Source organism: Salvelinus alpinus, chromosome 24 (genome assembly GCF_045679555.1).
Source record: "Salvelinus alpinus chromosome 24, SLU_Salpinus.1, whole genome shotgun sequence".
Lineage (NCBI taxonomy): Eukaryota > Metazoa > Chordata > Actinopteri > Salmoniformes > Salmonidae > Salvelinus > Salvelinus alpinus.
In genome coordinates, this window is record NC_092109.1 from 37,133,439 (window position 1) to 37,146,302 (window position 12,864).

General features: G+C 39.8%; 1 protein-coding gene and 1 long non-coding RNA gene across 3 annotated transcripts in view; one reads left to right on the forward strand and one right to left on the reverse strand.

The window, feature by feature from the left end:
• The window catches only part of LOC139552795 (globoside alpha-1,3-N-acetylgalactosaminyltransferase 1-like), a 55,364-nt gene that overhangs the window by 782 nt on the left and 41,718 nt on the right, over window positions 1-12,864 (forward strand). The window contains exons 1-5 of one of the 2 annotated variants that reach the window (XM_071364838.1): window positions 1,925-2,124; window positions 4,890-4,944; window positions 5,041-5,076; window positions 11,083-11,154; window positions 11,486-11,521. In XM_071364838.1, the coding sequence (XP_071220939.1) occupies window positions 2,115-2,124; window positions 4,890-4,944; window positions 5,041-5,076; window positions 11,083-11,154; window positions 11,486-11,521 (209 nt within the window). In that variant the 5' untranslated portion in view covers window positions 1,925-2,114. Of the gene's footprint in view, window positions 1-1,924; window positions 2,125-4,889; window positions 4,945-5,040; window positions 5,077-11,082; window positions 11,155-11,485; window positions 11,522-12,864 lie in introns of those variants that run through there. The other variant, XM_071364839.1, reaches the window with a different exon arrangement.
• On the reverse strand, window positions 7,755-9,266 carry LOC139552784 (uncharacterized). The gene is made up of 3 exons (XR_011670529.1): window positions 8,789-9,266; window positions 8,287-8,345; window positions 7,755-8,172 (listed from the first exon to the last, which is right to left on the reverse strand). It is a non-coding gene; the product is annotated as an uncharacterized lncRNA (long non-coding RNA).

The following is a 12,864-nucleotide window of genomic DNA, read 5'->3' on the forward strand; positions in this document are numbered from 1 at the left end:
CTGGACTTTACTACCTCATAATACTATACTCCTAAGATCAATTGGATAAAACAATTCCTAAGACCCACTTCTATGTGGAACTTTATTCCTCATGTCTTGTCTACTTTTGGTGGCCTTAACTTCATGTTGGTTTGCAAATATAATATTGAGAAAGTTCCAGTGAAACTTTTCTGCTTTTCATCGGCAGGTTTTCTTGTCATGGTCCTTCATTTTATAAGCAGAATTTTTCTCCACACATATTATATATGGAATAATCGGGATATTGTATAAAAATACTTCTTTGTTATTAGAATATTGGTTCTGAAATAATATCCTATTGGTGAGCCAACTTGTAAATGCAGAGTTTTTTTTTAACCTAGTTATAAGGAATTCTTATCACTTTACAAGTATGTGTTGCCCTGTAACACCTAAAGATTTTGCAATTGTTTTAGATGCCATTTCCTCAAGTGTTGCTTTATTATTCAGGTACATGTCAAAACCCTCAGAGCCTACCTTCCATTAACCCTGTTGACTCATCAGTAGGAAAGATTTGTGTCTCTTTTGGTCCATTCAACAACAGAGCGATACGAACCTTGTTTCAGCAGGATGTTGTATCTATACCTTATGTCATGCCTTATTGGAATGGATTTATTGATAATATATTTTGGAAAAAAGTTTGGATGTTGCCACACACATACCTACTTGTTAACATAATTAAACAAGTGTCCTTTAAAATTGTTCATAAATATTATCCTGCCAACCACTATATGAAGAAGTTTAAGGAAAACATCAACTCAAATTGTACCTTTTGTAATGACCACCCAGAAACGGTGTCGCATCTTTTTTGGCATTGTATTCATGTAAGAAAACTGTGGCAAGACTCCGTAGATTTATAATTGAACACATTTATGAAGATTTTACACTATTGTGGAAAGATGTACTGCTTGGATTCTTTACCTATGATAAAATTGTTTCAGCTTATTTCTATGTAATTCATTTCATTATTCATATTAAGAAATGTAAATTTACAAACAAAACACCACATTTTCTTACCTTAAAATATAGTTCAATTTATTTTTGTAAGACAAATAGTCTACTAACAAAAAAGCTGTTAGAATTCTAAGTGTATGTATGTCCCTTAAAATCCTTGTGTAATGTGATATTGTACCCCCTAGCCTAATTGTCCTTTGTATATTATTTATATATACACACTTGTGTTCCCACATGTACTTCCTGTATTGATTTGTTTTTAATATTATTTTTTTAAGTAAAAAAAAAAGGACGAGGAAGGAATGATTTTTAAATGGTCAGAAATTCGTCACGCATTCATCCCACGATGATTGTTTTCAGCCATCGGCAGCTTGTAGGTGCTTTATATGTGCTACAGTCAATTGTGAGTGCATGTCTACTTATATTAAATATATAATTATTAATATACACCTACTGTATGATAGCTAGCAAATTAATTAGCTAACTACCGTTAGCCTGCCTAGCTGGAACTTCTGAAGGAAAACGTTTTATTTCTACAATTTCCAAAAGATAACCAAACAAAAATAATAACTTTTTACGTAGTAGCAACTTAACTTATTTGCATTCGTTTTTACTTACACTTGTATGTTGACTTCTCCATTGATGTCGTTAAGTTTTCGCGGACTTGTCTTATGGGGAGTTTCAGGTCCCGGAGTGAACATAATTGTACACTCGCAAAGCCGACTAAAAACGAGGGCTGAGGGGCTTACGTTGCAAACTTCCCTTGCTTGGCTAATCATTTGGACCACCCTCCAAGATGGCGACGGGGATTCCCCAAGGGCATAAGGCGAGGGTAAGTGGACGAGGTTGTGTCTTTTAAGTGTTTGGACCGTGCCCACAGGACCGCGCCATAACGATATTCTACCCTTTTGCACACTCCCCCCATGAATTTAAAATGAACTGAATGGTGGAACCTTCCTCCAGCCATGCTTTCACTAATCCAATGCTTCTAAATGCATAACGGGGCGTGAACAAGTGCACACTTCTGGAGACGGTGCGAGCTCAATGGAAATATAGATTTTGTATAAAGTGAGGTATAGATAGCTATATGCACCTTTATACTATACAGACAACTGGGACCAGGTGACTCTCAGGCATCAGTAAAAATGATACAAAGTGAGTACAAATCAATTGAAAAATGTAGATATTACATGTAGATATGATACGTTTGTGTAGATAAGTTAGTGAAGAAAAGTTTAATGAGTGAGTGTATCTATTTAATTGAATGTATTTTATTAAATCTATATTACATTCATGTATTGAGTTCAGTGAATAGGCTATTTCAGAAATCCATGTCTGTTAACCCTATTGTCTACTAATTGGGTATCAATAACACGTATAATATTATGAAATGTATATAATATTATATGTACATAATACATCTTAGATATTATACAAGAAAATATATTTCAGGTTTGGTGCAAATAGGAACCATCTGGGTGTAAACCCTTCAATGAGCTACACCTGGGCGTATAGCCTATTCTACGCTTAGTAGGGATCAGGCGTAGGGTAATACGCACAGAAAACAATAGCAATCTATATTTTCAAAAGTATATAAGTCTTGTGTTAATATTTCACAACCTCCAGGGCTTTTCGAGTTGTAAAATAATACACTTGATTTATGCTACACATAGCATGCTAAATGTGTCTGATCAGTGATGCATTAGCAAACGAATAGATTAGCTACCTCGCACCTACACTTATTTGCCCAGCCAGAGATCAAATAACGAAATATACAGACGGAGACTGATTCAGTGAAACAAAATCACATTGATTGATGATCAGACAGGTGAAGAGCTTTTGGTCAGGATAGGCTACTACGTGAGAAAGGCAAAATAATCCACACTTGTAACAGCCTAGTAAAGGTCGCTGGAAAGCAACCATGATTATGAAGCATCAAATCTCATGAACGTGCATTGTTTACACCAGATTTAGCCACGACCAGAGTCATACAGTGAGTTCCAAAACTATTGGGACTGTAGGTAGGTTTCCATCCAATTGGCAACATATTTTCATACGAATATTCTAAATTCCGCATACGTTTGTTGTTCTTGCCATTATACCACTAGTGGTGTGTTTCCACCAAATGGACTTGTTGCGGATATAAATCAGTGTTTGATGACGTGGCACACACAACATGTAGCCTACCGAATAAAAATCTTAAATTCAATGCGTTTCCGTCGCATTTTAATTTCTACTGCATTAAGTAGCAAATGTGCCCACGCTGGTCTTGGCTAGTGTGCAACAGTTGGCAGATACAGTGTGGGTAGGCTTGTCTACATGATGAGATCATTATGGATAAGTGTCAAACGGCAGTCAAGCACCGACCATCATGTCACAAGAATAAGACCTTCGATATTAATTGGAAAGGAGCATCAAGGTCACCGTGTACTTTCACCACCTTGTAAAGGTCATCATAAATATTTAATCTGTAGCCTAATAAAACTGCATGGTTTCCCGAGTCATAGTGGGAGGAGCAAACATCGTATCATCGCGTGACTCCAAGTTTACTTCGATATTTAATTTTTATTTTATTTAACTAGGCAAGAACAAATTCTTAATTACAATGATGGCCTAGGAACAGTGGGTTAACTGCCTTGTTCAGGGGCAGAACGACAGACTTTTACCTTGTCAGTTCTTACCTTTCGGTTACTGGCCTAACACCCTAACCACTAGGCTACCTGCCGCCCCTATGATGATATGATGGTTATTATATCAATATTCGATGCGTGAATAAACAGTGTGCCTATTCGAAAATAATGTGTAATCACCAGCGGTTGGATTGATCCGTCCATATATCATAAAGACCAGTTTTGGATCTATCTAAAAATGCATCAGGGACCTGATTATAATACCCCCCCCCCCCTCCAATATTATTTTGTTAAATTGAAGGAAGAAGTCTGGGTCCCCTTCATTCGGAGCATAAATATTTTCAAATATTATATTTTGTCCCGAAACCTTTACAAGTAAAATCAAGATTTGTCCCTATTTGTCCTAACTCTTTTCCCACTTGAACATGTATATTTTTGGAAAATAGAATACACACCTCTTTTTTGTTGTTATGTTTTATAGTAAGCACTGCACACCCATCTGTCTCCCACCCAAGAAGCATCTTTTTCCAGCAGGTGGATATCTTGGAGCATAATTACGTTTGAGTGTTTTTAAGATAATTCAATACCTTCCGTCTTTTAGAACATAAACCTAATCCGTTCACATTCTACTCCGTCATTTTAATTACATTGGTCATTATGTCTGAAAGGTTGTAAATATACTATGACCAAAACGTGACGACTGTTAGAATATTTTTAAATCAATGCGTTTCGTATAGTCTTTGCTTATCGAATCAAAGAACGTGAACGGCTGGTAGAGCACCCCAAATAGAACACTAAACTTCCCATAGAACAAATATGTCATAAACATATCCCAACTCCACACGATACAAAAATAAAAAATCTCCCTCCCTAAACCAGGCCTTCCTCCGTGTGAAGTGTCCCGAGGTCCTTCCCGAGCACTGACGCTCCAACCAGAATAACAACGTTTTACCAACGCCAAGTATAGGCATGACCATATACATTTGGATACGACAGCGATGACATAGATCAACCAAAAACATCAAACATAAAAAATGTCAAATGTATTTAGATTTTTTTTACACTTTTTTTGGTCACTACGTGATTCCATATGTGTTATTTTATAGTTGATGTCTTCACTATTATTCTACAATGTAGGAAATATTAAAAATAAGAAAAACTCTGGAATGAGTAGGTGTGTCCAAACTTTGACTGGTACTCTAGTTACAGTACTTCTTATTTAGCAGAAATTAATTTTCCTTTATCTCATATTGTTGGTTGTTAATGACAGTTTTTTTCCTTCTTCTCCAGAGCGTGAACACTGGCTACTTACTTTAGTAATGGCTGGGGGAATGGTTCTCTGCTGGTAATGACATTTGAGAAGCTGTAGCCTACATTTGAACTTTTTTAAAGTTTTTATTGTCATCACTATTGTTTCATTTTTTTATTCTCCTCATCAAAGGCTTGTCTTCTCACGCTGCGCATCTGTCTCTCTCAAGTAAGAAAACATGTATTTCAATGCTGGGTGAAAGCTGTGCTGTAAGGTGTGGTTAAAGCTGGGTGAAAGCTGTGCTGTAAGGTGTGGTTAAAGCTGGGTGAAAGCTGTGCTGTAAGGTGTTGTTAAAGCTGGGTGAATGCTGTGCTGTAAGGTGTGGTTAAAGCTGGGTGAATGCTGTGCTGTAAGGTGTGGTTAAAGCTGGGTGAAAGCTGTACTGTAAAGTGTGGCTAAAGTTCTACCCATTTGTTGGATGCATTAGCTGTTTGTTTTAATTGTGTTTCAGATTATTTTGTGCCCAATAGAAATGAATGGTAAATAATGTGCTGTGTCATTTTGGAGTCACTTTTATGATAAATAAGAGTATAATTACTCATCACATTAATGTGGATGCTACCAGCAAATGTATCCATCAAATTTGTAGTCATAAGCTTGATGTAATCATTGCATGCTATGAATATGGGACCAAATACATAACGTTATACTGCTTAAATACACATAAGTGAATTTGTCCCAATATTTTTTTCTCCCCTAAAATGGGGGGGACTATGTACAAAAAGTCTTTAAAGGGGAATGGAAACACTATGATATAGAACGCCAGCTAACTGTAAGTGTACATCGCCATATTGGCATTGTTGCGTCACTGGCAGGAGAGAGCATTTTGGAACACCACAAAATGGCTGAGTTTACAGAGTAGCTCCAAGTCTGAGAATGAGTTTATTACAGAGAATGAAATAATTGTTAGTTAGGGAGCCAATAAACCCACTGAAGCCGTTCATGTTTGAGCCGACCGTTGCCCCAGGTCAAAGAGTTCGTTCTCGTAGCAGTCACAACACTGATATGCCGCCTGAAACACCTCAGCTAGAGGGTTGGCGTAGGCAAACACAAACTGGTGTGAGTGGGGATGCTGCCAAGTAATGGCTAGAGTATGAGTGTGTGTGTGGCTAGAGTATGAGTGTGTGTGTGGCTAGAGTGTGTGTGTGGCTAGAGTATGAGTGGGTGTGTGGCTAGAGTATGAGTGTGTGTGTGGCTAGAGTATGAGTGTGCGTGTGGCTAGAGTATGAGTGTGTGTGTGGCTAGAGTATGAGTGTGTGTGTGGCTAGAGTATGAGTGTGTGTGTTGTAGAGAGATGGTGGCGATACAGTACAAAATCCCAGTGGATGGTGGCTGTATTACATCTAGTCAGAGGCTCCTGTCAGTCTGTGGCGATTTATTTATTGTGTTACTAATCCTTATGAAGGACTTCCTGGCAGAAGAGGTTACACGACCAGTCAGCAGACGACATGCCAGTTAAATAATTGGTGAAAATGTTCTTGTTAAGGTAGGCAGGTAGCCTAGTGGTTAGAACGTTGGGCCAGTAACCGAAAGGTTGCCAGATCAAATCCCCGAGCTGACAAGGTAGAAATCTGTCGTTCTGCCCCTGAACAAGGCAGTTAACCCACTGTTCCAAGGCCGTCATTGTAAATAAGAATTTGTTCTTAACTGACTTGCCTAGTTAAAGAAAGGTTAAATAATACATTTTTAAAATGTAATAATATCAGTAGTGGGTAGGTGTTCAATATATATATATATATATATATCCTATAAAGATGTTTATCGTCAGCGCTGTTTGGCACTTTGATAACAAATTTACCTTTAGACGACCAGAGTTCGATTCGCAGACAACATCATGATTAATGAAATCTCATTCTAACCAATAATGGGGGGTGCTCGTTATAAATACATTGTGATTTAGTTTCGGTATCAGACACATTTTTCTTATGATTTTGTTTGCAAAGCATACAGGCTGGCAGCTTATCGCTAGTTCACCCTATCGGTACAAGGGAGAATTGGACGAGGTGTACGGCGTCTCATCCCTGCGTGTGCCGTTTCTTCCATAAAGCGCGCATAGCCAGAAGCAAAGGCACTGATTAAAAGTAATTTAGTAAATCTAGCCTAAGACATAGACCTAATGCCTGGGTTGTATGTAAAAATAGTGTTAGTTAGCTTGTCCACTATTACAACAGGTTCAAGTGTAACCAGATAAACTTGCTTTGAAGTTAACAACTTTCAGTGCACACTAATCCCATGTCCCTGTCGCTAGAGTAGTGACTTCACCTAGCTTTGGCTGCCATCTATTGGAAAGGAATGGTACACACACGGGCAACTAGTTGGCAGAGTCAAAGTAGACTTTAATAATATGCCATTTAGCAGGCACCTTTATCCAAGGCGAACTGGGTACATGGTAGTGGAAACAGATCACAATTTTGCAAACAGGATTACAATTTTGATATCATGGATGGTCAGTCCTTGCATCTATATCTCTGTCTATGAATTTGAGAGTAGTTACATTTCTCCAGTCCCACCCCTCAGCTATTTACCGAGAGGAGCAGGGAGACACTTTATTGTTTCTACTGCTGATTGCCACATTAAGAAGTTAAGATGCAGATAAATACACACCAAAATATGTTACAGATACGATAAACATTTCCATCATTCAGAATGTTAGTGAATACACAGCATCCAGCACAGCAAACAATCAATCAATCAAAAGCCCTTTTTACATCAAAATAATAACCACAGTGGATATAGAGGGTGCAACAGTTCAACACCTCAGAAGCAAATGTCAGTTGGCTTTTCATAGCTGAGCATTAATAGGTTGAGAGAGAGTCGGAAAAGCAGAACCGGGACATAGTAGCACATCCATTGAAACATTTTTTATTTATTTTTTAAATCAATGGAAAAACAACTTCACTCCGATTCCCTTTATGGGTGGGTGTATCTTTGAATTCGCTGTTGAATGACCTGCTCCTTCTCCATTTTCGGGACACCAGCCCGCTCCCCCAAAGTGATCGATAGTATGTCTCGTACTGTGATGATTGTGATTCTGAGCTCTCAGGTTCATACAGTGAGTTCTGGTCTTCACTGATCTCACTCTCCGTCAGCTCCATCTGTGGCGTATAGGGGCAGGCCTCGGTTGTATACTGATGGTTGTGAGCGCAATCTATCTGGGCCCTGAGCTCTTTAGTGATGATCCCAGTGGACCTCTTGTCCACCACAGGACAGGAACACTCTGGCACCTAGGGGTCAGTTTTGGCATGCTGCACTAACTGTTCTTTCCTGTTGGTAGAAAACGATTAAGGCATCGATTAGGCTATAGTTATATTCAATAATCACTGCATATCCTTGAAATAAGCAAAAGCCTTAGAAATAACATGTATTTGCATGTATCACCTGCCTCCTGCACAGCCTCCTCCAGGATGAAAACATTTTCCGGGATGGAGATGTTCATCCTGAAAACAAACAAATGTTTTAAGACAACTGAACCCAAATCTATACGTTGGCATTAACAACCTACCTGTTGTATGCTTTGTCAACACACACACACAGCAAATACAGGGACATTTATTTCTCAGCAAACATTAGCTATGTCAACTTCAGTCTAGCTAAATGAGGTGGAGTTAAAAAATTACAAAAAAAAATCTGTAAACAAACTGTATTACAGTACTTGACTGAGGTGGAAGCTCGCTACAGTAACTACTGTTACCTAATAACAGGGGTACACGGATAAATTGTGTTGCAATTTTAGTTGCAGTTAGCAACGTTATTTGCTGAGGGGTGTTACACAAAACACTTCAGATGCAATTAGCTAGTTACCTTCAACTAGAGTTGCAACAAAGTTGTCCAGTGTCTAACGCTAGCCTAGTCAACAACAGTCATGACTGGTTAGCGTTACCTCAGGTTCCATTGCATTGACTCGCATCGCCTCCTCCATTCAGTCACTTTTGCTTGACTCCAAAGTCAGCGACGTTGATGATGTCGGTCAGTAACCCCTACACCATAACCCTCAATGGAGGCGCAAGCAGAGGGTTTCAATGTAGGCTAATGACTCGTTTCCAATCGGAAACTACCGGTTGCCCGATCGAAAGTGCCCTTCATCCGAAGTCTCCCTCAGCCAGGTGCTGTCTGCAGATCCTGCTAGCTCGAGCTGTCACGTCTTTCCTCTTCAGGACATGGAGCCACTTCTTCAAAAGTTGTGGGTCCTTGGGCAGCCGATGGTAGTTTACAGAGGGATCTTTTTGGGAGCCAATTCATACAGCCTGGCTCTATACAGTTCATGTTTGAATTACTACTTGTTGTCCACACCTAACCTCACTCTCTTCGATTCACCCTCCGTGCGAAAACTCAATACCACAGACAATTTGCTGATTCCTACCAGTGACGTCATTACTATGGCAATTTAAAATGGCGCTGACCATAGCTCAAATAAACCTTGTTGACGATCAAAATACTAAATATAAAGACGTTTTTATGTTAAATGCACATATTTAGTATTAGTGGATTGAATATATCTCTTTGTTTTAGATTTACTTCCTAAAGTGTTTCCACTCCCCTTTATCCTCATAGTCATTGTTTGATTTCAAATCCAAAGTCTTGAAGTATAGAGCCAAATGAAGAAAACATGCTGCACTGTCCCAATAATTACAGAGGGCACTGTAAACCCAGTAGATAATACCAGGATTACTGACCTTCAGTCACTGTAAACCCAGTAGATAATACCAGGATTACTGACCTTCAGTCACTGTAAACCCAGTAGATAATACCAGGATTACTGACCTTCAGTCCCAATAATTACAGAGGGCACTGTAAACCCAGTAGATAATACCAGGATTACTGACCTTCACTGCCAATAATTACAGAGGGCACTGTAAACCCAGTAGATAATACCAGGATTACTGACCTTCAGTGCCTTTGGAAAGTAGTCAGACCCCATGACTTTGTTCACATTTCGTTACGTTACAGCCTTATTCTAAAATTGATTAAACAAAAAAATCCTCAGCTAGCTACACACAATACCCAATGAAGACAAAGCGGAAACAGGTTTTTAGAATTTTTTGCAAATGTATTAACTAATAAAAACATAAATACCTTATTTACATAAGTATTCAGACCCTTTGCTGTGAGACACGAAATTGAGCTCAGATGCATCCAGTTTCCATTGATCATCCTTGATGTTTATACAACTTGATTGGTGTCCACCTGTTCCAAAAATTTGTCCGAAGAGCTCCAAGACCAGATTGTGTCGAGGCACAGATCTGGGAAGGGTACCAAAAAAAATCTGCAGCGTTGAAGGTCCCGAAGAACACAGTGGCCTCCATCATTCTTATATGGAAGAAGTTTGGAACCACCAAGACTCTTCCTAGAGCTGGCCACCTGGCCAAACTGAGCAATCGGGAAGAAAGGTCTTGGTCAGGGAGGTGACCAAGAACCTGATGGAAACTCTGACAGAGCTCTAGAGTTCCTCTGTGGAGATGGGAGAACCTTCCAGAAGGACAACCATCTCTACAGCACTCCACCAATCAGGCCTTTATGGAAGAGTGGCCAGGCAGAAGCCACTCCTCAGTAAAAGGCACATGACAGCCCGCTTGGAGTTTGCCCAAATGCACCTAAAGACTCTCAGACCATGAGAAATGAGAAACATGATACTCTGGTCTGATGAAACCAAGATTGAACTCTTTGGCCTGAATGCGAAGCATCATGTCTGGAGGAAACCTGGCACCATCCCTACGGTGAAGCATGGTGGTGGCAGCATCATGCTGTGGGAGATGTTTTTCAGCACGATGGACAGGGAGACTAGTCAGGATTGAGGCAAAGATGAACAGAGCAAAGTACAGAGAGATCCTTAATGGAAACCTGATCCAGAGCGCTCAGGACCTCAGACTGGGTTGAAGGTTTACCTTCCAACAGGACAATGACCCTAAGCACACAGCCAAGACAAAGCAGGAGTGGCTTTGGGACAAGTCTCAATGTCCTTGAATGGCCCAGCCAGAGCCCGGACTTGAACCCAATTGGACATCTCTTGAGAGATCTGAAAATAGCTGTGCAGCAATGCTCTCCATCCAACCTGACAGAGCTTGAGAGGATCTGCAGAGACGAATGGGAGAAATCCACAACCCTGGTGTTGCAAACGCCATGCTCTACTAACTGAACCACTCTCTCTCTCTTCTTTCTCTGCTGTCTATCTGTCAGTGAGGGTCCCAGTAAGAATTATGAAGTGTTAACATGGCGCCAGGTGCATCACCAGGCTGTGCTGAATCACAGGTGAGTGAGTACATGTGGATCCTGACTGTACACACCTGTTGAACCTGCACCGTACTATACTCTTTATACTATTAATAACTTTTCATTACTTCCTCAACCAACCATAGCCTGGTCCCAGATCTGTTTGTGCCATCATGCCACTCCTTTTCATCCCAAACATGACAAGGAGTGGCATCATGTCAACTCCTTTCCATCATTGGCATAACAAGAATTGGCATGATGGCACAAACAGACTGGTACCCCAAGCAAGTCTTAGCCTTCAACATTTTTATTATTATCTCAGTGCCAGTCTGTTTCTGCAAAAAGTAAACGTGCTCCCCGTGTTTTTCAGATTACAGAGCAATCAAGCCAAGCTTATGGAACCAGTGTAAGTGGCAGCATATGCAGACGACAGCTTTACAATAGAGCTGTATTCTATTGTTTGAATTCTATATTATATTTTAAACTGGGTGCTTCGAGCCCTGAATGCGCAAACGGACTATAACCAGAATAGAAAGAGGAGTGGGAGGCCCCGGTGCACAACTGAGCAAGAGAACAAGTACATTAGTATCTAGTTTGAGAAACAGACGCCTCACAAGTCCTCAACTGGCAGCTTCATTAAATAGTACCCGCAAACACCAGTCTCAATGTCAACAGTGAAGAGGCGACTCCGGGATGCTGGCCTTCTAGGCAGAGTTGCAAAGAAAAAGCCATATCTCAGACTGGCCAATAAAAATAATAGATTGAGATGGGCAAAAGAACACAGACACTGGATAGAGGAACTTTGTTTCTCAAACTAGACACTCTAATGTACATGTCTTCTTGCTCAGATGTGCACCGGGGCCTCCCACTCCTCTCTTTATTCTGGTTAGAGCCAGTTTGCGCTGTTCTGTGAAGGGAGTAGTACACAGTGTTGTAAGAGATCTTCAGATTCTTGGCAATTTCTCGCATGGAATAGCCTTCATTTCTCAGAGCAAGAATAGACTGACGAGTTTCAGAATAAAGGCCTTTGTTTCTGGCCATTTTAAGCCTGTAATCGAACCCACAAATGCTGATGCTCCAGATACTCAACTAGTCTGAAGAAGGCCAGTTTTATTGCTTCTTTAATCAGAACAACAGTTTTCAGCTGTGCTAATGTAATTGCAAAAGGGTTTTCTAATGATCAATTAGCTTTTTAAAATGATAAACTTGGATTAGCTAACATTGGAACATGCCATTGGAACACAGGAGTGATGGTTGCTAATAATGGGCCTCTGTACGCCTATGTAGATATTCCATTAAAAATCAGCCGTTTCCAGCTACAATAGTCATTTACAACATTAACAATGTCTACACTGTATTTCTGATCATTTTGATGTTATTTTAATGGACCAAAAAATTGCTTTTCTTTCAAAAACAATGACATTTCTAAGTGACCCCAAACTTTTGAACGGTTGTGTACATATTCTCATTTCACCCCTTTAGATTTGTGTGTATTAGGTAGTTGTTGGGAATTGTTAAATTACTTGTTAGATATTACTGCACTGTCAGAACTAGAAGCACAAGCATTTTGCCACACTCGCATTAACATCTGCTAACCATGTATATGTGACCAATAAAATTTCATTTCATTTCATTGGAGAAAAAAAGTTGCTCATATCAATCAATATGGAATTTATGGCTGACTCAATGATGGGAAGTTGGCCAGGCCCTGAGGTAGCAAAGCAGTCCCAAACTATAATGCCACCACCT